Genomic DNA, 25,301 nt, shown 5'->3' with positions numbered 1-25,301 from the left:
GTTGTTGCGCTGCCTCGTTCTGCACTCTTCTATACTATGACCTGCCTTCTTGCAGTATCTACACACTACTAATAGGGAAGGTTGTTCAGGACAATATTTATCGAAGTGATCGGTTAATTTACATATACTACATTTTATATGGTTTTGTGTTTCGTAGTTAGTATCACGGTAGGAGGCTAGTTTGAGTCTATCTGATAATAGTTTTTCAGTCTTGGTGGCCGTGTCTATAGCCATTTGTAAGGTTTGTGGATTCTCATGAGCTACTCTTATTTCTAATTCGTCTAGTAATCCTTTGATAAATCTTAGTCTTGCGGTCTCTTTGATATTTTCTTTAGCACTTGAGCATCACTGATAGATTCTGAGGCATCTATTGATTCGCACGCTTGTCTTAACAGATGTTTTATTCTAGCACCGTTATCTAGAACACTCTCGTTTCGCCTCTGTGCCGATTGTGCGAGGTCTAGCTGGATATCTGGGAGGTGTTGTTTAGACGCGTAGGCCTGTTTTAGGCAGTATAGCAAATCTCGAAGAGAATCCGGATTATCTGACTCTATATATTTACTCGCGTCGCCTTCGATTTTCGTGCGAATGAGTGTGGAGAATAAATTCAGTTCTCTGGCTAAGACAGCTTGTTTTGCGCATTCTACTTTAGTTATGAATTCGGATACGGGCATATTAGTGCCATTGAACGTGGGAATCAGAGCTAATGCATCTTTAAGAGGCAGGTGCGGAAAAGTGCCTTCGGTAGCCATGTCGTAAATTTTAATCTAGGATTTGTCAACTTACAAAGTGAAGATGAAGAGGAGGAACGGAATAAAATGTTGCATTCTTCCGTGAGGATGTTGGTCCAGCAATTTCGTGTCTGTAGCCGGTGATGACGTCGGTGTGCGTTGTGTCGTACTAGAAGTCGTGAAGAATGAAGATGTCGTCGTAGTAGCAGCAGGAGATAGTCTTTCAGCAATATCGATTTGGAGATACGGATTTGTCTGTGACGTTCGTGTGAATCAGAGATCGTTGATTGCGTTAACGTAGAATATGGCTTTCAGAGTGTCTTCAACACTATCACACAGTGGTATTACTTTTTATTAACATCACTGAGCTTGCACACTTCAGAACCGGTCTATCAGATGGCACTTCATGCGTAGCACACACGTAAAATTGTATCACTGGATTTCCGGAAAGCAAAGGCCACCGCTGCCACCAATGTTACGTCCGTGGGTAGAGTTTACTCCTGAGCGGAAGGAGTAACCTGGTTGGCTTCGCTTTTACGTTTCAGGTCAACCGGAAATCAGGATGGGATTGAATAAACTGGAGTATGTTGATATGTCGATTATAAGTTTATTCCGTAGAACATGAGATAGCGGTAGGAATGAGTTGTGTGTTGCGAAAAGATATATATGAAGGCTAGATGTGGAATTGTCGAGTGTCAGAATAGGTGTGTACCTCGAGACGTGAAACGGACGGGTGCAGAAAAGGTGTGACAGTGCTAGGAGTAGGGAATGGAATTTGATGAGTAAGCGCGATAGTGAATAGCGTGAGACTACGTAGAGATAAAAGGACAGGACAGCGACCATGAGATTAATGTAAGAACTGTGGAAAGTTAGCAAGTAGGAAAAATAGAGAGAAGTGGTATGCTGGACCTAACACCCCCCCCCCGTCAGAGGGAGCATAGCGGTAGATATGGTCCCGAATATGGGAAGCAAGAAGGTGGAAATGTCATATACAGTAGTGAAGCATGATTTAAAAGTATGTGCTTAAAATTAGTTTTACAATTTTTCTTGTTATGGGTAGTGTATGGTATTTATAATCTGAATATAATATGTTGTCCGTATATATGAAAATGATAATTGATGTGTGTTTACAAGTATGTAGTCGCAGTATGAATAAAGATTGAATATTGATTGATGCGTCTAGCAACATTAGTTGGATATTTGAGGATAAGTGTTTGTAATAGTAAGTTTATGTTTAAGATAGTATGGTTTATATTCTGGGTTGCGTATGAGCGTAAGGCATATAGTTATGACACTATGGTTACATAATGTTGTTTGAAGCTAGGCGCCTAGGGTTAATGCGCATGGAAGCGAGTTAGTACACTTCAGATTAAACAACAATGATTTATTTGATTCGCTGGGTCCTAAGTAATACTATTTTTTTTTTTATTTAGACAGAGTTCGACCTATTCGTACAATGATATCGGTTATGAGTGTAGATATATTCTGGGCTAATTGTAAACTAAGAGTATAAGATCGTCATTACAATCATTTTAATGCAGTAGTGTACACAAGCATATATTTTACTTATGCCTGTTTGGTAGCGCAACAGCAGATCTTGGTAGCAATATAGTAGTTGCCTATTTGTAATAAGGTTTTCGTAAGGTTTTAAGTACTGGTGGGTTTAAAAAAAGTGGAGGTGTTGTGTAAGGAACTGCATCATGGGTTTCTACTTCGTTGGGAATGGGTAGGACAGAAGAAGTAGGTGGGTGGATAATATTCAGCTCGATTGGATTGTCATAACCTTTTTGTTGGTTGTACTGTGTTTGCTATTAAAGGGGTTAATGTGGGATTCAACTATGTATGTGCGATTTTCAGTTTATTGAGATGAACTATTTCAGTTTTGTTTAGCGTGAGGTATATTTCGGCGTTAACGTCATCTATTATTCGTTTGATTACATACGGGCCTTTATAATGATCTTGGAATTTTGACCTTGTTTCGTTTAATAGGTAGAAAGTTTGTCCTACTTCAAATTGTTGTGGGTTAATCGTTCTGTCGTAGTGTTCTTTACTTTTCTGTTTAGCTTGTTTCAGGTTCAACGCGGCGCGTTCACGGATGTCTCTGAGATTCGCTATTGGATCGAGGAGAAATGTATCGTATGTATGCGTGGATGTGTTGCTTAGTATCGCATCTGCCGGTAGTTTAGCTTCCGAGCCGAAGATCAGCTGGTGAGGTGAATACTGTGTACTGTCGTGTTTCGCTGTATTATAGCAGAAAATGGCGAAACGTATGAATTCATCCCAATCTTTGCCTTCGTTGGAGTAATGTTTGATGTATTCGGTAATTACAAGGTGACTTTTTTCTAATGAGCCGTTTGATTGCGGTCTATAGGCGGTTGTTCGTAGTTGTTTAATTTTGAAGAGCCTGCATATTTTTTTGAAAGCGGTACTCCTGAAGTTTCGTCCCTGGTCAGTGAGTATAGTTCGTCGAGATCCATAGCGCGTGATGTATTCTTCAGCGAATACTGTCCCTATCGTCTTTGCCGTAGCATCGGGAATTGGAATGGCGTCTAAGAACTTGGTCAGATTGCACTGGATCGTCAAAAGGTAGCGGTTATTCGATTTCGTAACAGGGAGTGGACCAAGTAAATCTAGAGCTACTTTGTCGAAGGCCTCTGCGGGCGTGTCAGTGATTGCCATGGGTAATTTTGTTTTTATCCTGACTGATTTTCCTCTGGCAACTGCCGCAAGATCTGATGATATTTTGAATTTGCTTTTTCATATTTGGCCAAAAATATTTTTCTCTTATTTTATTGAAAATTTTTGTAACGCCTTGGTGTCCTCCGATCAGTGACTCGTGGTACTCTTTGATCATGTCTTCGCGTAATCGTTCGTCTGGTATAATTGTAGTATTTCTACAAAGTGTTACTCGAACGTCTGAATCCGCAAAAATGTGATAAATGAGTTTTTTGAAGATAGATCGTAGAATATCATCTACTCCTGGTCCTAACATGGGGAATGATATGGACCGAATGTCTAGTCCGGACAAGATAATCCTCAAGTTAACTAACGTGTAGAAAATGTCGTCTAGTCTGCCCGGGTGTGGTTGACGTGGTTTCACTACGAGGGTGAAAATGTATTTGTTGTTTTTCAACCGAGTTCTAATTACGTCGGATATTTCTGGATTCAGGTTTTGAAAGGATTCCATGCTTATTAGATTTCCGTCCATCAACTGTTTTTCTAGTCCTTCTGTCCAACCACAATTAGCTGATACGAAATGAGCGTAATTATCGCACAACATGAGAAGTCCGTCATTAGTTTCGGTTACGTTGGGTGTTGGTAATATGTCATTTTGATTTTGTATGAGGTAATCTAAGCAACAAAAGTTGTTATTGTCAATATGGGGGTGGTTCGGTTTTCACTCTTCGGGATTGTCGCGACATTGTGAGCATGAAGGTGGTAGCATTGCCGTAGGTACAACGGAGGCATCGCTATCCGTGTCTTCAACAGCTGACTCCGGATCATGTGTCACGGAGTCACTCTCCGAGATATCAGTTGGGTAGCGCAAGGGAGTAGAAACCGGAGCATGTCTTGGAGCTGACCTAGTGCCGGTCCGACGCATTGGCTGACGAGTTAAAGGGGGAGCAGGGATTCTGTGTGTTGATGCGTCTGCTTTAGATTCAGAAGATGTCGAGTCATAAGTCGGGTTTTGATAATTACAAATGGTGATCGTTATGTCGGAGTCTTTAAATATGTAATGGATCATCCGATTAACAAGGTTCGTCTAACTTATCTAAGCCGCAGCCTAGTCTTGGAATCGAGAGCGATTTGACTTTGTCTTGTTCTAAGGAATTCGTTAGATTTACTAGGGCGTTGAACAGTGTTTCTTCAGTTGGTTTCTGGTAGTGGTATTTTTTGGTTACTAGATTGTAAATGAGGCGGTTACCATGTGGCAGTGTCAATACGTTCATTACTTCAGGGTCTAGTTGTTGTAGTTGATCTCGGGTGATTATTTTCCTATTGATTAGTTGTCCCGCGACTCCTCGTGATGTCTTGCAGTCTGCCGAGATGCAGTAGGCTAGGTTAACTTGTCTGTCAAGGAGATTGGCGCGTATCTCTTGAATAAATTTACTGTGCGTTGATGGTAGGTGGTTAAGATCGGTTACGAATTCCGTGAATCAAGGGGCGTAATTTTGTCCTTTACTGGTAGTGGCTTCGGGTGTCGGCTTATTCAGTGTATCGGACTGTTCTTTACGTATTTTAACAACACAACCCTGGGGCTTACCGGAGTTTTAGTTTGATTTAGATGAGGTGAGTGGTTAAACTTGTTCCGTAGTTTGCTTGATCGTTTTATCGACTACGATCGGTGCCTCCGTTGCGCTGCTATTGTCAGTCATACTGTCACTTGAGTCAGAGGTAACAGTAGAAGTCGAAGTGTCTTGTAATGTTTTGGTTCGTCTTCGTGGGGAAGGGCTGGTGGATTCGTGTGCAGATCCACACGCTCGTATTGGGTGGTGGTCTACATGTTTCATTCGCTTGTGAGCGCCGGTAGATGAAGATAGCGTATCCGGTTCGCGAGCACGTGTTGGATGTTGGTTAGCTATTTTGGTGAGTTTATGAGCGCTGGTAGACGAAAACAGCGTATCTGGTTCGCGAGCACGTGTACCTAACATTGGTGAGCTACTTTGGCGCGCTTGTGGGCGTCAGTAGATGAGAATTTTGTATCGGGTCGTGGCCGTTTTGAGGTAATAGGTAGAATTCGGAAAGAGTCGACAGGTGGATTTCTGGAAAGCGCGTCTGCGTTGAAGTTCGCTATTCCTTTTTTATGTTTTGTGACGTATGAATATTCTTCCAACTTCAGTCTCCGGTGCATTAAACGAAAAGTCGGGTCCCGTACGTTTTTGATCCACTTGAGTGGTTCGTGGTCTGTTACCAGGGTGAAGGTTCTACCGTAAAGATAAGGACAAAAATGTTTGACGGCATAAACGACTGCTAAGAATTCTTTTTCGGACACCGAGTAATTGATTTCGGCCTTTTGTAACACCCTTGATGCACACGCGATTGGTAAATCCTCGCCATCTTTGTCTTGACTAAGTATTGCTCCTATTGCATACTTTAAAACGACGGTTGTTAAGACGAAGGGTTTTTCGAAGTCTGGATACTGCAGTATCGGCTCTCGACACAGACTATCGCGTAGTGTTTCGAACGCAAATTGATGTTTTGCTGTCCATAGGAAAGGGTTATTCTTCTTTAGCAAATTATTAATAGGTCTGGCAATTTTTGAAAGGTTAGGAATAAATCTCCGGTAGTAGCCTATGAAGCCTAAAAATTGTTTAATCTGTTTAGGATTCTTGGGAACTGGGTAGTTTTTTACTGCTGATATCTTCTCCGGATTAGGTTTCAATCTATTTTAAGTGATGATTTGACCTAGGTATGCTACTTCTCTACGCAGAAATTCACGTTTATCTGGCTGCAAGGTTAGTCCTGCATCAGACAATCTTTTTATGAGTTTCCGAAATTTGGTTTCGTCCTCCTCCAAGGATCAGGAGTGAATGACTATGTCATCCAAATAGACAAACATATTTGTACCCTGTACTCCCGATAGAACCTGGTCTATTAGACGTTGAAAGGTGGATGGGGCATTTTTTAAGCCAAATGGCATTCTAGTATATTCGAAATGGCCGTGAGGTGTCGAAAAAGCGGTCTTTGCGCAGTGATCGGGATGCATTGGAATTTGGTGGAACCCGAAAGCCAGGTCGAACGTTGAGAAATATTTTGCGGAGCCTAGCTGGTCTAGGATATCGACGATATTTGCTAGCGGGTGAGCGTCGCCAATGGTTTTTTCGTTCAGTTTCCGGAAGTCAATGACCATTCGCCACTTGTTTTCGCCGCTAGCATCTGATTTCTTGGGGATGATCCAGACCGGAGAATTGTAAGGAGATGAAGAATGTGTGATAATGTACTGATCAAGGAGTTTGGTCACTTGTTTTGGTATTTCGTCTTTGTATACTCTTGGGTGTCTGTATTGTTTGGTATGAATTGGTGCATCATTGGTAGTAGGGATCGTATGGCTGACTAAGTTTGTATGTCTTAGGGTGTCACCTGGGAGGAAAAATAAATGGTTGAATTCGATAGCAAGATTAACTATCAATTGTTTTTCTTCGTCGTTCAAATGGTCTAATCGTAAGTTTTCTTTCACAATGTCAAGGCGTCTCGAATCGTAATTTGGGGATGTGGGAAGAACGCGATTCTCGATCTTCTTTCTTTTTTTCGTGTAAGACCTAGGCTAGTAAGACCTGTCCCCTGCTTGCAGTACTTGTATGCGTTAGGTGTGTTTTTGCACTCAGCGTGGCGGTGCTCGCGAATTCATCGACTTCTTTTAGTGTTAGGATTCGTTGCAATTTATTGCATAAACGTAAGCCAACCCTTGTTGGTTGTTAACCGAGGCCTGTCCCAGGAATATGTTAGCGCCTACTTCCAACTGTTCTATGAATCCCGTTTTCACCAAGGGATTCGAAATTTCTAGTGCAATCACCTGAGCCGTTCGTGGTGGTATCAATATGTAGTCTTCGTTCAGGAGTTTGAATGGTTTGCTAGTATTGTTCCATATTATTTTTTCTGTATCGAAAGATATCGTTGCATTTTCGTTCCGTAAAAATATCGATCCCAAGATTCCGTCTTCTTGTATCGGGAACAGATCGTCGACTGTATGGAATATATGAAGGTTGTCACCGATTCGAATGCTAGTTGTTCCTACTACTTTTATTGGCTCATGTATAACACTGGTAACGTGGGTCTGACCTCCGAGTAATTTACACGGAACATGCGGATGGATTGCTCCGAGTTTAATTGTGTTTACATCAGCACCGGTGTCAACTATAACTGTGCTGGGTTGTCGTGTGAGTTCACCGGTGGTTATTCGAACCTTCGGTGTTTGTGTGACAGATGTTATGAGGATACGCGGTGGTGTTTTTGTGTTGGTTCTATGCCTGTTGAAGGGAATAACGCCGGTTTCGAGAGAAATAAGGTAGTTGTTTTTGAAACAGACAGTCGCCTTTTCCGAACGTAAAAAGTCTGAACTCAGTATACCGTCTTTGATGGTAGGGAAGGAGTTATCGACAAGATGGAATCGTGGCGTGTATTAGCTAACTCGATGTAGAGACTTCCTATTGCTCTGATGGATTCTTCCGTTATCCCTGAAATCTGCCTAATGTCCGTCTTTGTGACGTGGACTCTTGGGTCGATTTTATCGATTTTTAACAAATTAATATTAGCGCCAGTATCTATTATTAGTGTCACGTACCCATTCAAAGACTGCGGGCATTGTGTTCGAATCTGTGGAGGGCCAGATTCTGTTTGTACGGAGCTGACGTATGGTTTGGACGCTGCTCCGGTTTGAGGGAGGTCGATGCGTCCGCGCGGCCGTCCCTGAACTCGTTTAGATGGCTCGCGTTGCCTGAATATTCGCGATGTTGCTTTGCTTAGTACGGAACTTCCGGGTGGACGCCTGCATCGCAATTCTCGTTCGAGTAGTCTTGTGTTACGTAATTAACCCTAAAGTTCGATCGTGAAGGATTTGGTGTGTTATACTGTTGTGCGCGTTGACTATCATTTCGCGTCTGGTCTGAAGGTTGGTTTGTCGGGTCTCTTGCTCGATATTGGGTATTGGGATTGTTATGTTGTTGACGATTAGTGTTATTTTGGAACACTCTTGAATTTTGGTGGAATTTTGGATTCTGGGGATATTGGGAACGATTTAAGCGGCAATTATCGTTTAAGTGGCCTTAGTCACCACACTGCGTGCAAGTTGTGTTGTGGCGCTGCCTCGTTCTGCACTCTTCTATACTATGACCTGCCTTCTTGCAGTATCTACACACTACTAATACGGAAGGTTATTCAGGATGATATTTATCGATGTGATCAGTTAATTTACATACACAACATTTTATATGGTTTTGTGTTACGTAGTTAGTATCACGGTATGAGGCTCGTTTAAGTCCATCTGATAATAGTTTTTCAGTCTTGGTGGCCGTGTCTATAGCCATTTGTAGAGTTTGTGGATTCTCATGAGCTACTCTTATTTCTAATTCGTCTAGTAATCCTTTGATAAATCTTATTCTTGCGGTTTCTTTGATATTTTTCTTCAGCACTTGAGCATTACTGATAGATTCTGAGGCATCTATTGATTCGCACGCTTGTCTTAACAGATGTTTTATTCTAGCACCGTAATCTAGAACACTCTCGTTTCGCCTCTGTGCCGATTGTGCGAGGTCTAGCTGGATATCTGGGAGGTGTTGTTGAGACGCGTAGGCCTGTTTTAGGCAGTCTAGCAAATCTCGAAGAGAATCCGGATTATCTGATTCTATATATTTACTCGCGTCGCCTTCGATTTTCATGCGAATGAGTGTGGAGAATAAATTCAGTTCTCTGGCTAAGACAGCTTGTTTTGCGCATTCTACTTTAGTTATGAATTCGGATACGGGCATATCAGTGCCATTGAACGTGGGAATCAGAGCCAATGCATCTTAAAGAGGCAGGTGCGGAAAAGTGCTTTCGGTAGCCATGTCGTAAATTTTAATCTAGGATTTGTTGACTTACAAAGTGAAAATGGAGAGAAGGAATGGAAGAAAATGTTACATTCTTCCGTGAGGATGTTGGTCCAGCGATTTTGTGTCTGTAGGCGGTGATGACGTTTGTGTGCGTTGTGTTGTACTAGAAGTCGTGAAGAATGAAGATGTCGTCGTAGTAGCGGCAGGAGATAGTTTTTCAGCAATATCGATTTCGAGATACGGATTTGTTTGTGACGTTCGTGTGAATCAGAGATCGATGATTGCGTTAAACGTAGAATATGACTTTCAGAGTGTCTTCAACTCTATCACACAGTGGTTTTACTTTTGTAATAATATCACTGAGCTTGCAAACTTTGGAACCGGTCTATCAGATAGCACTTCATCCGCAGCACACACGTCAAATTCTATCACTGAAATTCCGGAAAGTGAAGGCCACCGCTGCCACCAATGTTTCGTCCGTGAGTAGTGTTTACTTCTGAGCGGAAGGAGTAACCTGGTTGGCTTCGCTTTTACGTTTCAGGGCAACCGGAAATCAGGATGAAGATCGAATAAACTTGAGTATGTTGATATGTCGATTATATGTTTATTGCGTAGAACTTGAGATACCGGTAGAAATGAATTGTGTGGTACGAAAAGATATACATATAAAAAGTCTAGATGTGAAGTTGTCGAGAGTCAGAATAGGAGTGTCCCTCGAGACGTGAAACGTACGGGTGCAGAAAAGGTGTGACAATGCTAGAAGTAGGGAATGGAATTTGATGAGTCAGCGCGATAGTGAATAGCGTGACACTACGTAGAGACAAGAGGACAGGACAGCGACCATGAGATTAATGTAAGAACTGTGGGAGAGTTAACGAGTAGAAAAAATAGAGAGAAGTGGTATGCTGGACGTAACGCCGGCATTAGGCACGCGGCTGCGTAGAATGCCAATGAGCAAAGATTTCGCGACACACGTCCGCTCCGATCGGGAAATTGTCTCCACTATCTACGAGACTCGAGCACATCTACATTGATCAGGTAGCTCCTCTGCCGATGTTGCAAGGGTTCAGGTACTGTCTCACTTACGTGGATCGTTTCACGTGCTGGCCTGAGGTATTTTCGGTCGTAGACATCGACGCTGCCACGATTACTCGTACCCTTTTCGCGGGTGGGTTCGCACGGTTTGGCACCCCGCTAAGGGTGACGACTGATCATGGACGGCAATTCGAGTCGCAACTGTTCAAACGACTAGCAATTTTGGCAGGTGCGACCCACCTGAGGACAACTGCGTATCACCCAGCAGCCAACGAACTCGGGGAACGTTTCCACCGCCAGCTGAAAGCAGCAATTCGATGCTACAAGACAGAGCGATGGACGGAGATCCTGCCTACGATTTTACTGGGAATCAGGTCTGCATGGCACGAGGCCCTTGGGGCAACAGCAGCGGAATTAGTGTACGGCGAACCATTGCGTTTGCCCGGCGAATTCCTCATATCACGTCGTTCTTCAGACTGCATGGACGCTTCCGAGTACATCAAGGAGCTCAGGCAATACTTCGCGAAGCTGCGCCCCATACCGGGAACACGACATGGCGAAGGGCGAACTTTCGTTTCGAACGACCTAGCAACGGTCAGTCATGTGTTCGTACGAGTAGACACCCAAAAAGGTTCCCCGCAGCAACCGTACGAGGAGCCCTTCCGAGTGGTCAGCAGGGGCCACGGACATAAGACCTGCGTGGTTGAAGTGCGGGGGAAGCACGTCACGGTTCCAATCGACCGGGTGAAACCGGCGTACGTAATCTCCCCGGATCAGGGGCCAGCAGAGGGAACAGCCAAGGACAATGACATTTACCTGGCTCGGGACGAACCAGCCAGGGACACCCCCAACTCACGGAACTATTCTGACCTATCTTATACAGGGTGTCCCTAAATTGAGGGACACGGACCAGCGAGCGTGATACCTGACTGAAATGCAACCGAGAATTTCTTTACCGGAAGCTCGTCCGACGCATAGTTTTTGAATTATAAGCGATAGCGTTAGGCCAATCAGAGTGCACCATTTCATCTGGATTTGCCGCCACGGAAATTGCTGTTTTGTTCGTCTAGGTGAATTATTATTCTTCGGTTACAAAGTAAATATCGGCACCTACCCTCACTCGCTGTTGTACCCTTTCTCGAGCGCTGACCTCGGTATTGTTGCCACGGCACACGCTGCCGGCCGCACACCCACGGACGCACACTCGTGTGTGTGAAAATAAGCGAATGCCCAGCTACACAATACTACGAGACACACATCTACGAGTGAAAATAAAAATAAATCTCCGAATAAATCAGCGGATTTAAGATTTAATGTTATAAGACACTTCCAATTATCGATATATGCATAAAACTAGAGATTTTAGACGGTTGATATGCCGTTAGGGTTCATAATTAGTCATTCAATCAATCTGAATTATGCTTTCCGAACATTTTTTGTGTCTTTGCAACATAACTTTTCCACTAGTTTGAAATTCATCATTGACATCCGATTTTTCAATAACGCGAGGGAACAACAACTCGCTGAATTGACGTGTCAATAGGTTTGTAAATCAATTACAATTCACCTGAGTTAACACAAAATAACTGAGTAAATGAGAATTCACTGAATCACTAAAAATGATAACTGAAATCATGAGAATTATTTGAGATATAACTGTATTAGGAAGAGTTGTAATAAGTCAAGTTACTTTGAATAACTTTAGATTCGTGCCAAAATTTTATGTTTAGAGAGAAAAATAATTAAATTCAAATAAAAAAGTAATTTTAAATCAAGAAGAAGAAAATTTCCAAATACCTTAATTCAAATGAAGCAATTTGAATTTAATAAGTCTATCCGAATTTGAGGAGAAATAATAATTTTTATTTGGACCAGAAAAATGAAGTCGAATTACATGAATAAATTCAAATAATTCAACTCAAAAAAATATGGTGTCATTCAAATTCCCAGTTATTTCCTCGTCGATTCAATGTGGGTCTGGAGTGGCAAGTAACGTTGAAATTGTTGAGATCAATGCTAGTGATGGCCACTTATCTGAGAATAATCGATGTATTGATTAATCGATTTCAACAAAATAATCGGACACGGCTCCATTAAATTGATAAAGATTAATCGATTTGGTAAATTTCTGCGTGTAGTCTTAATATCAGAAGAGATATTTTGATAATTCATAGTCTTATTAAAAAATATTTTTAGGTTTGATAAATTTTGAGTAATTAATACTTAAACCGCATACATCGATACTGTATTGCATCGTTCGTATGAGTAAACAAGCGGCTTAAGGCTGACCGTGAGCCAGCCCTCGAACTTCCCGTTTTCACACTGCAAATTCAAGGTTCATGGAACAAATAAATATTAATATCCAATTCCAATTTTCCAACTACGAATTCAGAGTCGTGATTGACGATTCAAAAGCCCTCGCATATCATATTACATAAAAAAATATTACGATTGTTTTTATTTTGAACCACTAATAATGGATCGACCATCATAAATTTTAGAAATCTGACCTTGGATCGGTCACTGATGACCGGAAAAATCTCCACTCACACATTTCTACCAAAATCCGAATATTTTAAGATTTTGTTTCACCATGTGAGTTCGCCATTTCGAATTTTTCAAATCTAACCCCAGATTCGTGATCAGCGACCCCAAAATCCTCATGGTACCAATTTTCATTCAAATCCGTGAATCCATTCTCACTAATATGTAAATTTCCTTTTTTAAAAATTACCTCAATCAAAGACCTATCCGATGAGGGGGGATGCCAACAAGATTTTTCATAAAAAAAAAACTTCTAAACATCGAATTTAAAATCGAAAAGCGATGAGTCTCAGTATCCCTTCGTGCTTTTGCTGCCTATTTTGCGACGAAAAATGTATTTTATAGCCAGACAAATTAATGCTCGAATTAAATGGGATTTCGTAATTTCGACAATGCTTCATTTTACCTGGAAACATCTTTTCTTATACCCGGACATTGCCAAATTTTCGAAAGAAATTTCGATTATGTAGACAGAGAGAAGCATTTTAGGGCACAATATCCTTGCACGGCAAAAAAGGAATGAATTCAAAGACACGAAAATTTAGATAAACCAACTGAGCGATAAGTGAGTCATACCATACATTATTTCACTGAATAAATTATTGATTATTCGGAAAAGGTTAATTTTGCTAAATTCATGTTACATACTAGATTTATTCGCACTGTTTTCGGCAACACTCAATTGTTCCATAAATCAGTTTACGGCGCTACAAATGTTATTGGATAAAAAAAATTCTCATGTTCTTCCCATTCGAAGTCACAAAAAATCGATGTACTCCAATTCCAGAAACATAATTTCAATCATGTTCCATGATTCTGTGTTATTATTACTAGGAAATGAGAAACATCGTACGGCACTCTGTTTTGTTTTCGGTATTGACAACTAATCGTTCTTTGCGAAATTATTTGGTGGCTCTGAAAAGTGCCGTTTTTGATCGGGTTAGTGTGACGACTCGTTACAGGGGCTGCAGGTTCTCGAAATGGCCGCCACCTACTTCGATGCAAAGCCTGCAGCGTCCAACTAAATTTTCCATCGCTCCACGAACGATTTCCGGAGTCACCGTCGCTGTCGCTTTCATGATTTTAGCCTCCAGAGCTTGCAAAGAATTCGGTGGGTCCTTGTACACGAATTCTTTGTTCATGCCCCATAGACAATAATCCAGAGGGTTCAGGTCAGGTGATCGCGGTGGCCAGGCGATGGGACCCCCACGGCCTATTCACCTCCCCGGAAACCGTTCGTTGAGAAACTGACGCATATGCGCACTGAAGTGCGCTGGAGCACCATCATGCTGGAAAGTCAGGGCGGCTCGGCGATCAAGCGGAACGTCCTTCAGCAGTTCCGGAAGCTGATTTTCAAGAAACTCGTGGTACGAGTTTCCATCTAATCTTGCCGGTAGAACGCAGGGGCCAATCTGTGTCAAAAATTACCCCGTATTGTGTGATTGCATAATTAAACGATAATCCTTGCTCTATCACTGATTGCTCAAATATTATAATTATTGATAAAATATCTTGACTGTAGTGATTCAACAAAGTTATTTTCATCAAAAGCAATAAAACACGTCTTTGAAGAAATTTTTCGAAGTCAAGCAATAAAACTGTAGCAAATTATATCTGTTTCCATGCATTATCAAACAAGCTTACCAACTCATCGCCAAGCATGCCACACCACACGTTGATACTCCAGCGAACTTGGTGGCTTGATTCCCGAACATTGTGCAGGTTTTCTTCTGCCCAATGATGGATGTTGTGGCTGTTGAAAACCCCGTCGTGATAAAAATTCGACTCATCCGTAAATAAGATGTTAAATACGAACATCGGGTCTGCTTGATGCTGCTTCAATATCCACTCGCAAAAAGCGGTTCTTGCCACACGGTCTGGACCGTGCAGTGCTTGAACCTTTTGCGAGTGAAATGGTTTCAGCTCGTGAGTTCGCAAGACCCGGTGTACGCTTGACTTATCAGTCTCGTGTTCCGCGGCCAAACCCCGAGTACTTTTAGTAGGCTCCCTGTCAACATTGTCGAGGATACGTTCTTCGAACTGGACCGTCCGTCTGGATCTCGGACGTCCAGCGTCAGAACGATCCGGGACGAAGCTGCCAGTTTCGCACAGGCTTCGCTCCAAGCGGCGGAAGACCTTCGCAGACGGATGCCGCCTCAACGAATACCGGTCCGCGTATTCGCGAGCTGCGTCCCCCGCAACGTTGTCACACCTTCCCATCATCAGCACCATATCGTACATCTCGCGATTTGAAAAATCCATAGTAAAGACAATTGTACTCGAGCGATGCTGAAGACAATATGAGCAAAATCTGCCAGTTGCCAGTCAAAGCGCGTTGTTTATAACAATTGACTCTCGAGTTGCTATGCAGCCGTATTACTTTCCGTACACAACGGGTGTAAAATAGATACGAGTTCGATTGAAAACGAAAGACTGAACTTATTTCAGCAGCATAATATCGAAAATGTCTGAAAGTCGTTAATCTATGATCTGAATAATGAGAATTCACGGAAAAAATGGAAAAATTGCAATTGTAAGTGGCGCTTTGTGAATAAAACTGGAAAAATTACAGTTTGAGATAACATTTTTATGAATTCAATTTTAAAAATGAATTCTTACAGTTACAAATGTAATCTCACATTTTTAATATGTCATTTCGACAGAAAATGTGAAATTTACACCTGAAACTTTGATTTTTCAAGTTGCTTCCGAAGCGCTACGTTACATAAAAAACTGTGAATTTTCCATTCTTTTTTTTTCTGTGCATTGCAACTTTGAATTCGCGGTCAATCAGCTTCATATGAGATTTTTAGTTACCCGGAAAGTAGTACTCGAAGAATTATTTCTGAATAATCTGGGTTTAATCAGTTAGTCTTCCATTCTTAGCAAAGGTTCGATCACTGTATGGGTCAGACCATGCGGAAAGAATAAATTCTTGCGACAACGCATTACAGCAGCATAAAGCGGAACCGCTGTTCATGTTTCATATCTTGTTTGCACATAAGTAGAATTTCGATCTGGTTTGAATGTTAAACGTCCACAACGTTTATCACTGGGCTAAATGAAATCCACGCAATGTTCGTAAGTCGAGCCATCAAGTTCGATGGATTTATCAATGTGTTTTTGCGGCATGTTGGATGACGAGCTGGAAAGCTTGCTTAATAATTCTTCAATACAGACATGAATTGCTATCATCACATTGGCTTGATGTTGAACTTCATAAGTGGAGACCTGTTTTATGACTGTTCGGAAAAATTCATATGGAATATTTGACCAATCAATGATTCAGCGAGCATTATGGGTTGATTATACATTCAATCAATGCGGGGTTATTCGTACGACAGATTGGTCTCTGCTTTTTACGCGCAAGATGGTATTAAAGAACTTACCTGAAGTTTGTGAAAATCAAGCTTCCAGATCTGCTGAATAATCGTCTACTGAAACGTAGAGCAGAGATATTCGTTGATCATGGTAATTTGTGAATGACAGATTTCAGGACAGGTATAAGATACGCCGTAGACGCCGATCGCTTGGCCACTACGATCAGCGAAAGTGAATCAGTTGAATTCTTTCGTGTAGAGCATGACTTAGAAGTACATACAAGGATCCACCTAATTTCTAAGAAACCCTGGAGAAAAAAATCGTGAAGGTAACGATAACGGCTACTCCGAACGTCGGTCGAAAAGTTATCGGTCAGCTGGTCGAATATTGCAGGAGAAATCGCTGCCCCAGTAACAAGCGAAAAGCCGCATTTTTCAAAACCGCAAATCAATACCGAATGGAACGATTAGTTGTCAATACCGAAAACAAAACAGAGTGCCGTACGATGTTTCTCATTTCCTAGTAATAATAACACAGAATCATGGAACATGATTGAAATTATGTTTCTGGAATTGGAGTACATCGATTTTTTGTGACTTCGAATGGGAAGAACATGAGAATTTTTTTTATCCAATAACATTTGTAGCGCCGTAAACTGATTTATGGAACAATTGAGTGTTGCCGAAAACAGTGCGAATAAATCTAGTATGTAACATGAATTTAGCAAAATTAACCTTTTCCGAATAATCAATAATTTATTCAGTGAAATAATGTATGGTATGACTCACTTATCGCTCAGTTGGTTTATCTAAATTTTCGTGTCTTTGAATTCATTCCTTTTTTGCCGTGCAAGGATATTGTGCCCTAAAATGCTTCTCTCTGTCTACATAATCGAAATTTCTTTCGAAAATTTGGCAATGTCCGGGTATAAGAAAAGATGTTTCCAGGTAAAATGAAGCATTGTCGAAATTACGAAATCCCATTTAATTCGAGCATTAATTTGTCTGGCTATAAAATACATTTTTCGTCGCAAAATAGGCAGCAAAAGCACGAAGGGATACTGAGACTCATCGCTTTTCGATTTTAAATTCGATGTTTAGAAGTTTTTTTTTTATGAAAAATCTTGTTGGCATCCCCCCTCATCGGATAGGTCTTTGATTGAGGTAATTTTTAAAAAAGGAAATTTACATATTAGTGAGAATGGATTCACGGATTTGAATGAAAATTGGTACCATGAGGATTTTGGGGTCGCTGATCACGAATCTGGGGTTAGATTTGAAAAATTCGAAATGGCGAACTCACATGGTGAAACAAAATCTTAAAATATTCGGATTTTGGTAGAAATGTGTGAGTGGAGATTTTTCCGGTCATCAGTGACCGATCCAAGGTCAGATTTCTAAAATTTATGATGGTCGATCCATTATTAGTGGTTCAAAATAAAAACAATCGTAATATTTTTTTATGTAATATGATATGCGAGGGCTTTTGAATCGTCAATCACGACTCTGAATTCGTAGTTGGAAAATTGGAATTGGATATTAATATTTATTTGTTCCATGAACCTTGAATTTGCAGTGTGAAAACGGGAAGTTCGAGGGCTGGCTCACGGTCAGCCTTAAGCCGCTTGTTTACTCATACGAACGATGCAATACAGTATCGATGTATGCGGTTTAAGTATTAATTACTCAAAATTTATCAAACCTAAAAATATTTTTTAATAAGACTATGAATTATCAAAATATCTCTTCTGATATTAAGACTACACGCAGAAATTTACCAAATCGATTAATCTTTATCAATTTAATGGAGCCGTGTCCGATTATTTTGTTGAAATCGATTAATCAATACATCGATTATTCTCAGATAAGTGGCCATCACTAGCATTGATCTCAACAATTTCAACGTTACTTGCCACTCCAGACCCACATTGAATCGACGAGGAAATAACTGGGAATTTGAATGACACCATATTTTTTTGAGTTGAATTATTTGAATTTATTCATGTAATTCGACTTCATTTTTCTGGTCCAAATAAAAATTATTATTTCTCCTCAAATTCGGATAGACTTATTAAATTCAAATTGCTTCATTTGAATTAAGGTATTTGGAAATTTTCTTCTTCTTGATTTAAAATTACTTTTTTATTTGAATTTAATTATTTTTCTCTCTAAACATAAAATTTTGGCACGAATCTAAAGTTATTCAAAGTAACTTGACTTATTACAACTCTTCCTAATACAGTTATATCTCAAATAATTCTCATGATTTCAGTTATCATTTTTAGTGATTCAGTGAATTCTCATTTACTCAGTTATTTTGTGTTAACTCAGGTGAATTGTAATTGATTTACAAACCTATTGACACGTCAATTCAGCGAGTTGTTGTTCCCTCGCGTTATTGAAAAATCGGATGTCAATGATGAATTTCAAACTAGTGGAAAAGTTATGTTGCAAAGACACAAAAAATGTTCGGAAAGCATAATTCAGATTGATTGAATGACTAATTATGAACCCTAACGGCATATCAACCGTCTAAAATCTCTAGTTTTATGCATATATCGATAATTGGAAGTGTCTTATAACATTAAATCTTAAATCCGCTGATTTATTCGGAGATTTATTTTTATTTTCACTCGTAGATGTGTGTCTCGTAGTATTGTGTAGCTGGGCATTCGCTTATTTTCACACACACGAGTGTGCGTCCGTGGGTGTGCGGCCGGCAGCGTGTGCCGTGGCAACAATACCGAGGTCAGCGCTCGAGAAAGGGTACAACAGCGAGTGAGGGTAGGTGCCGATATTTACTTTGTAACCGAAGAATAATAATTCACCTAGACGAACAAAACAGCAATTTCCGTGGCGGCAAATCCAGATGAAATGGTGCACTCTGATTGGCCTAACGCTATCGCTTATAATTCAAAAACTATGCGTCGGACGAGCTTCCGGTAAAGAAATTCTCGGTTGCATTTCAGTCAGGTATCACGCTCGCTGGTCCGTGTCCCTCAATTTAGGGACACCCTGTATATAGAAGACCGCTATGGATCGTCCGGAGTCAACCACAGGCAAAAAATAACGATTTTAGTTGGTTTTCCGGTGATGCCCAGCAGGTACAAAATATATATAGTATACATATATGTTTTTAAGGTAGGTCGATAGTGAGCCGTGGCGGGGAACAAGCACAAAGTTAGGCGCAAGGACGCGCGATGTGTTGTGAAAGCATGAATCACTATTGACAGCCGAGCGACTACCGCTTTTACTCTCGATCGAAAATAAATTATAAAAACACGATACGTCAGATCATGTGTTTTCTTCATAGTATTTCCTATAGAAGGTACTCTAACATTATTGTGTTATTTTTTCTCAAAACGGTAAAAACCGTTTTTAAGTTATTTCGATAAACGTCTGTTTTTTGTTACGATTGTGACGTGTTCAGATGAAGAAACCATAAGACTTCAACTTGCAATATCGAAAAAAAATGTACTATAAAATTACTGTTTTCTAAATCGATTTGTCAATTTCCTCTGCACAACATATATTTTTTTCAAAATTTTCGTCAGAAACCGGGTTCGTTATCGAACTGACTTCATACTATATCAGTTCCAATTATTTTTTTTAATCGTCAAAAATATCATAAACGACATTACGAGTAGTATTATTCATACCAGGAATTAATTTTTGTTGTTTTGGTGAACCATTTGAACCACTCCAATTATATGGACATCTTTTTACTGTCGTTGTCGAGGTTCGGTTGCACAAAATTTCTTCCTTACCTCTGCTAAATAAGTTTCACTTAAAAAAAAATAACCTTCATCACTTTTGGAATCGTAAGGAACATTTAAAAACAAGTTTTGTTACAATTCGTCAAATTTTATTTAAGTTAAATCCGTTCAAACATACATACATACCAAGAATTTTTCATATTATATTTAATATACATACCGGGACAATCTCTTGAAACTATACATATAACGCGCATGCGTCAAATAATTTAACCTCATTGGTCGGTGAAATCGCGCCGCGGTGATGTTTTCATCTGCTGAGCAAGGCGCCAACGTACACAAAATGAAACAAAAGCTGTAATTCTCTCGCGCGTGAAGCCGTGGATTGAGGTTATGCTGCTGTTTATTTTTACGCACCGTGAATTGTCTAAGAAGAACAGTATCGTTCAGCAATACCGTGGTTGATTTTGGAAGATATTCAACCGACGCAATAAAGAATTTAACGGAAAAGCAAATATCAAATGATACAGAAATTGGGTGTTATTTATTGTAAGAAGAAATCTGAAATTCAACGTGAAATGTCATTAACAAGTGGGAGTCTGGACAAACAGAAGTAGGTAAGTAAAAACAATGTTTATTGTGAACAGATTCTTTATTTACATAAAATTAAAAATAAATGAATGGTTGAGACCCAGTGGAAGGTATTTCCAGAGTAGATTCGTTACGGTGCAGTGCTCCAGAAGTCAGTAATTAGTGCCGATGAACATGAAATAAATAAAAGAAATGAGTAACAAGGAATGAAGAAATTATTCATCTTAAACACGAAGCTTAGGAGGACAAAGAGTAGCAATTAACAGAAAACGTACCCGACGCAATACTCACAAAAACCCTCGCCGACGTCATTGATTAGTTAACAAAGTTTTTGCAGCTCCATTGTACAACAATCAATGTTCCGTTAACAAAGAGGGTTCACCAGATATCCAAGAGTGAAAAGAGAAAAAGAACAACAGTTAATATTACAGTGTGAATCATGCTATTAATGAAAAATTAGGAAACAAAACAATAACTTACAAGACAATCCTCTGATAACACTGGGAGACAAATCTCCACTCTTCTGATCACCCCTCGTCTGGCCATTGGTTGCCTTTCAAAAAGTGCTGCCTTTTTTTTTGGCTTTAAAAATACCGAAAGATCCTGTTTGATAATAATAGCTTCTAATATTTTCAGGTACGAAATAATTCATTGTCAAAGCGGGACTAAATTTGTCAGGCATGGAAGCATGTAAGTGAATTTCCAATTACGTGATCTTTGACAATGACAATATTTTAACATGCATTCAATGATGAAATTAGTTTTTTTTCCAGCAGGCTCGAAGTTTAAACTTTAATTAACACGAGGAAAATCATGCCTTACCTGATGGTCAAAACGTTTAGGTGGCAAGGATCCTGGTTTCTCGAGCGGTGCAATCATTAGAACCATCGAACCTGGTTGTTTCGTCAGATATCAGGTGCCAGAGTGAATTTTATCAGGCCATCGCCACCTTTTTAACATCAGTTGAGGCAAAATTGAAGAGCGGGATATACTACAGATCATAATGGCTGAATATTCCATCACTTTACTTTGATCGAGCCAATAGCGATAAGTTTGTTACTTAACTGTTGCTGCCAATTCATTCTACCGAGGAATCATTTTGTGCACCATTGTAATTGTAGCATTATTATTGACCAGCATTGATTTTCAAACTTTATACCATTTGATTCGGTATCTCATTTTGAAGCTTACTTTCACTCTCTTTGGCATTGAATTCAGATAAATAGTTTTTCAAGTCTTCAATTAGATTGTAGGGTTGAATTTTGCTAGGCAAACTGAATCAATCTAAATCTAGAAGTTTTTTTTTTTTTTTTTTTTTTTTTTTTTTTAGGAAGGAAGTTCGTGACCAGGAGGTAGATTGAAGATGAAGTTGTCGAAATTCCGGTCACGAAGAAGAAAGCTTAATACTTTGAAAGACGTGAGAATAAAAATCGACGTTTCGGCCGGGCCCTGCCGACCATCCTCAGGAATAATTTCTATAATAATTAACAAAACAGGATGCTTTAACACAACAATTCTGAATTGAGAGCATGGAAATATGTTCAAACGAATATTTGTTGTTGTACAAAATCGGTGAAAAATTAAACAGTTGCAAGAAACTTGTCTGAGTGACAGTTTGAGGTTAAGTGTCAAATTTTAAAGAAAGGTTAATAAGAGGAAAAATTGGTTGATGAGAAATGAAATATGTCAGAAAAATGCTTAATAATAATGTGGGAATTGGAATTGGGAAAAAGATCAGTTAAATTTGAAAAGATTACTCACAAAAAATGACGACCAGTACATGCTTAGGTGTTGTTAGTAGTACAGCATTTCGGACGGAAGTGAAGGTTAGCGGGAATCGATCCGTAAATCTATGTTGATCACGTGTGAACTTGATCTATGTTCGAAAGTCCTGGAATTCAAAGGCAGGTGACCAATCGGAGTAAGGGGCGCCACGATTTGAAAACACGATTGTGTAAACTAGAGAATGTTGGAGTATAAGTGGCTAAGATGTTCAATATCTGTACGTTTGTTAACAGAGTTCCTTTTGTTCTTAAAGATATGAATCATTTCTTTGATGATACGTTTATACCAGTTCGGTTCTGTAGCTAGGGTTATAGAGTTACTGAAATCGAAATTGTGCCCCAGGCTCAAGGAGTGATCTGCTAAAGCGCATCTGTCAGTGACATGGCATTTGATATTAGAACGATGGCCAGAAATTCTATTTTTTAGATGTTGTGACGTTTGTCCAATATAACTCATGCTACAGTCTCGACATGGTATTTTATATACACAGTTAATTTTCTCTAAATAAGGAGTTACAGATTTAAGATAAGAAAACAGAGACAGTTTGGTAGTATTAGATATTCTAAAAGTAATTTCAATTTCCTCGTCATTAAGAATTTTTTTGATTTGGCTAGATAGATTTTCAATATACGGTATAGAGATAGAGTTTTTAAATTTATCCTTAACATCAGTTGGATTGTTGGAGTCTAAATTCCAATCAATCGAGTTGTACATTTTATCTACTCTATACTTTTTGATATCATTAATGAATTTTATAGGGTAGCCATTGGAAATGAGAGTTATTTCTACAAGTTTTAAATTTTTTTTAAGGAATTGAGGGTTTGAGATTCTAAGGCAGCGATCGAATAAGGATATGGCGACAGATTTTTTATGTTTAATGGGATGATGTGAGTTAAAGTGAATGTATCTCCCAGACCAGGTTGGTTTGTGGTGCCAATCTAAAATTATAGTGTCATTGTGGTTAATCACCATGGTGTCTAGAAAACTGATTTTACCACCTTTTTCCAACTCAAAGGTGAATTGAATACGTGGGTGAAAGTTGTTAAACTTATTAAGAAGGAGTTGTAGGTTTTCGTTCTTGACACACGTTATAATATCGTCGACGTATCGATAGTAAAAAGGTAGGCTGAAAGGAAGATTTGAAATGATTTTTTTTTTCAAAATGTTCGAGTACTAGATTCGCTACTACTGGGCTAATTGGTGAGCCCATTGCTACGCCAAAAATTTGTTGGTAGAATTTATCTTTGTAGGCGAAATAGCATGAATCTAAACAAAGTTTGGTGGCCGCTAAGGATTCTTTTTTATTAATGTTGGTGTGAGATTTCAAATTGGGCCAGTTTTTACTGATAATCGATATTGCTAGATTGGTTGGAATGTTGGTAAACAGTGATTTGACATCTAGGGATACTAACAGGTGATCAGGAGGGATTGTTTTTCCCCTGATTTTGTTTACAAAAGACCAAGTGTCCTTGATGTGATAGTCTGATGTACCTGTTATGTTTGATAAGACACAAGAACAAAATCTCGAAATTTTGTAGGTGGGAGAATTGATGTTAGAAACAATCGGTCTGAGAGGAACATTTTCTTTATAGACTTTAGGTAGAAAATATATTTTGGGAGGAAGAGAATTGTAAGTTAATTAAATCTAGAACTGTTGAATAAGTTCAGTTGAAAATGTCTTTAAATTTAATCTTAGTTGACGGTGTCATCTGGCTAGCTAGTTGCACGATAACTTGAAACCAAATTCAATTTTACACTCTTTATAGGGTCCTCCGCTAAGACTGAAAGCTTGTGAATCTCCATGTACCGCAATTATTTCTGCATTTCATGTTGGCATTATCTGGAGCAAGAAAAATCCCATTTTGAGATTGAAAATGGAACCTTAAACACAGAGTTATTCAATAGCACGAATTGAAAACCAAGAATTTTATAGTGGTTTCTGCAACAAAGGGACTCTTTCCAAATATGCTTGTTAGAAGGTGATGTTCGGAGGACTATGAACAAGATATTGCATCGGATTACATTATTTGGAAAAAAATCTTCATAAACTTCGTTAAAAATTAGATATTCATTTATTTTGATCGAACAAGGGACACAATCTTTACATTACTTCAAAATTGACATTACTCTAAAACATGATTGTCCTTGAAGCTAATTGTGACATTGAGGCGCATTTTGAGAAACTTGATTTTCAACTTGTGTCACAGGATGTGATTCACATTCCTGAGTTCTACGCTTTCGACTAGATTTTCTTTGTTTCGAACCGCACTAACATGAAATACAGAAATCATTTTAATAAATCTAATATTACTTGAATTTTCAATTTAAGTATTAGGATCCCTTGATTTATTCAATCAAACATGATTGAAAATTTGCGAAATAAATTCTGATAATCATTCGGAAATTTTAAATAGTAGTAGCAATAATTTGTTAATCGGAAAAAATACATTGACTATCGACTATTCGTAAATTTTGTTGAACTATTTTGAAGAAAAAAAAGATTCACAGTTCCGTTACAGATAGTGAGATATTTGAATTTCTTGAACGCTCGGTTTAATGTCTCATTTTCGAAAGTGATAAAATTCAATATTACCGCCTAAAATCACAAAAGAGTGAGAAAGTTGCTTAGTTGCTTGAAAGTGACGATGATTTTTGTACGTCTGAGAAATTGAATGGGCAGATAACAGTGAATATCAGAGATGTAATTATTTTAGCCGTATCACCTGTTGATAGATAAAAATTCCATTGTTATTTCTAATGTACGAAATAATAAAAATGATTAAATAAAGTGTTCGCACCCACCTGCTGCGTTTCTTCCAAGCACCCAACATTTAAACAGATTTCTCATTTTAGTCGAAGAAAGCCAATTTTCAAAGAGCATTAGCATCAACTTTCCGAGTCACTACCTCGACTGTTCAAGATTATAACCTCAAAAATTCGTATGAACTACAACGCTGCCAGAAACAGAGTTTGACAGCTGAAACTCGGAGTGGCCAACCTGCCCGAGCAGCCGATAAAACTCGCGCATGCGCATTATATGTATAGTTTCAA

At 39.4% G+C, this 25,301-nt stretch overlaps 1 protein-coding gene across 1 annotated transcript; it reads left to right on the top strand.

Moving 5' to 3' along the window:
• Positions 1-10,312: 10,312 nt before the first annotated feature.
• Positions 10,313-11,188, top strand: LOC124222286 (protein NYNRIN-like). The gene has a single exon (XM_046633107.1). It carries the CDS (start codon positions 10,313-10,315, stop codon positions 11,186-11,188), a length of 876 nt encoding a protein of 291 aa, XP_046489063.1.
• The last annotated feature ends 14,113 nt before the right edge of the window (positions 11,189-25,301 follow it).

Source organism: Neodiprion pinetum, chromosome 6 (assembly GCF_021155775.2).
Source record: "Neodiprion pinetum isolate iyNeoPine1 chromosome 6, iyNeoPine1.2, whole genome shotgun sequence".
NCBI classification, from domain to species: Eukaryota; Metazoa; Arthropoda; class Insecta; order Hymenoptera; family Diprionidae; genus Neodiprion; species Neodiprion pinetum.
The sequence above is the reverse complement of the archived record's forward strand: the minus strand, read 5'-3'. Positions and strand labels throughout refer to the sequence as shown.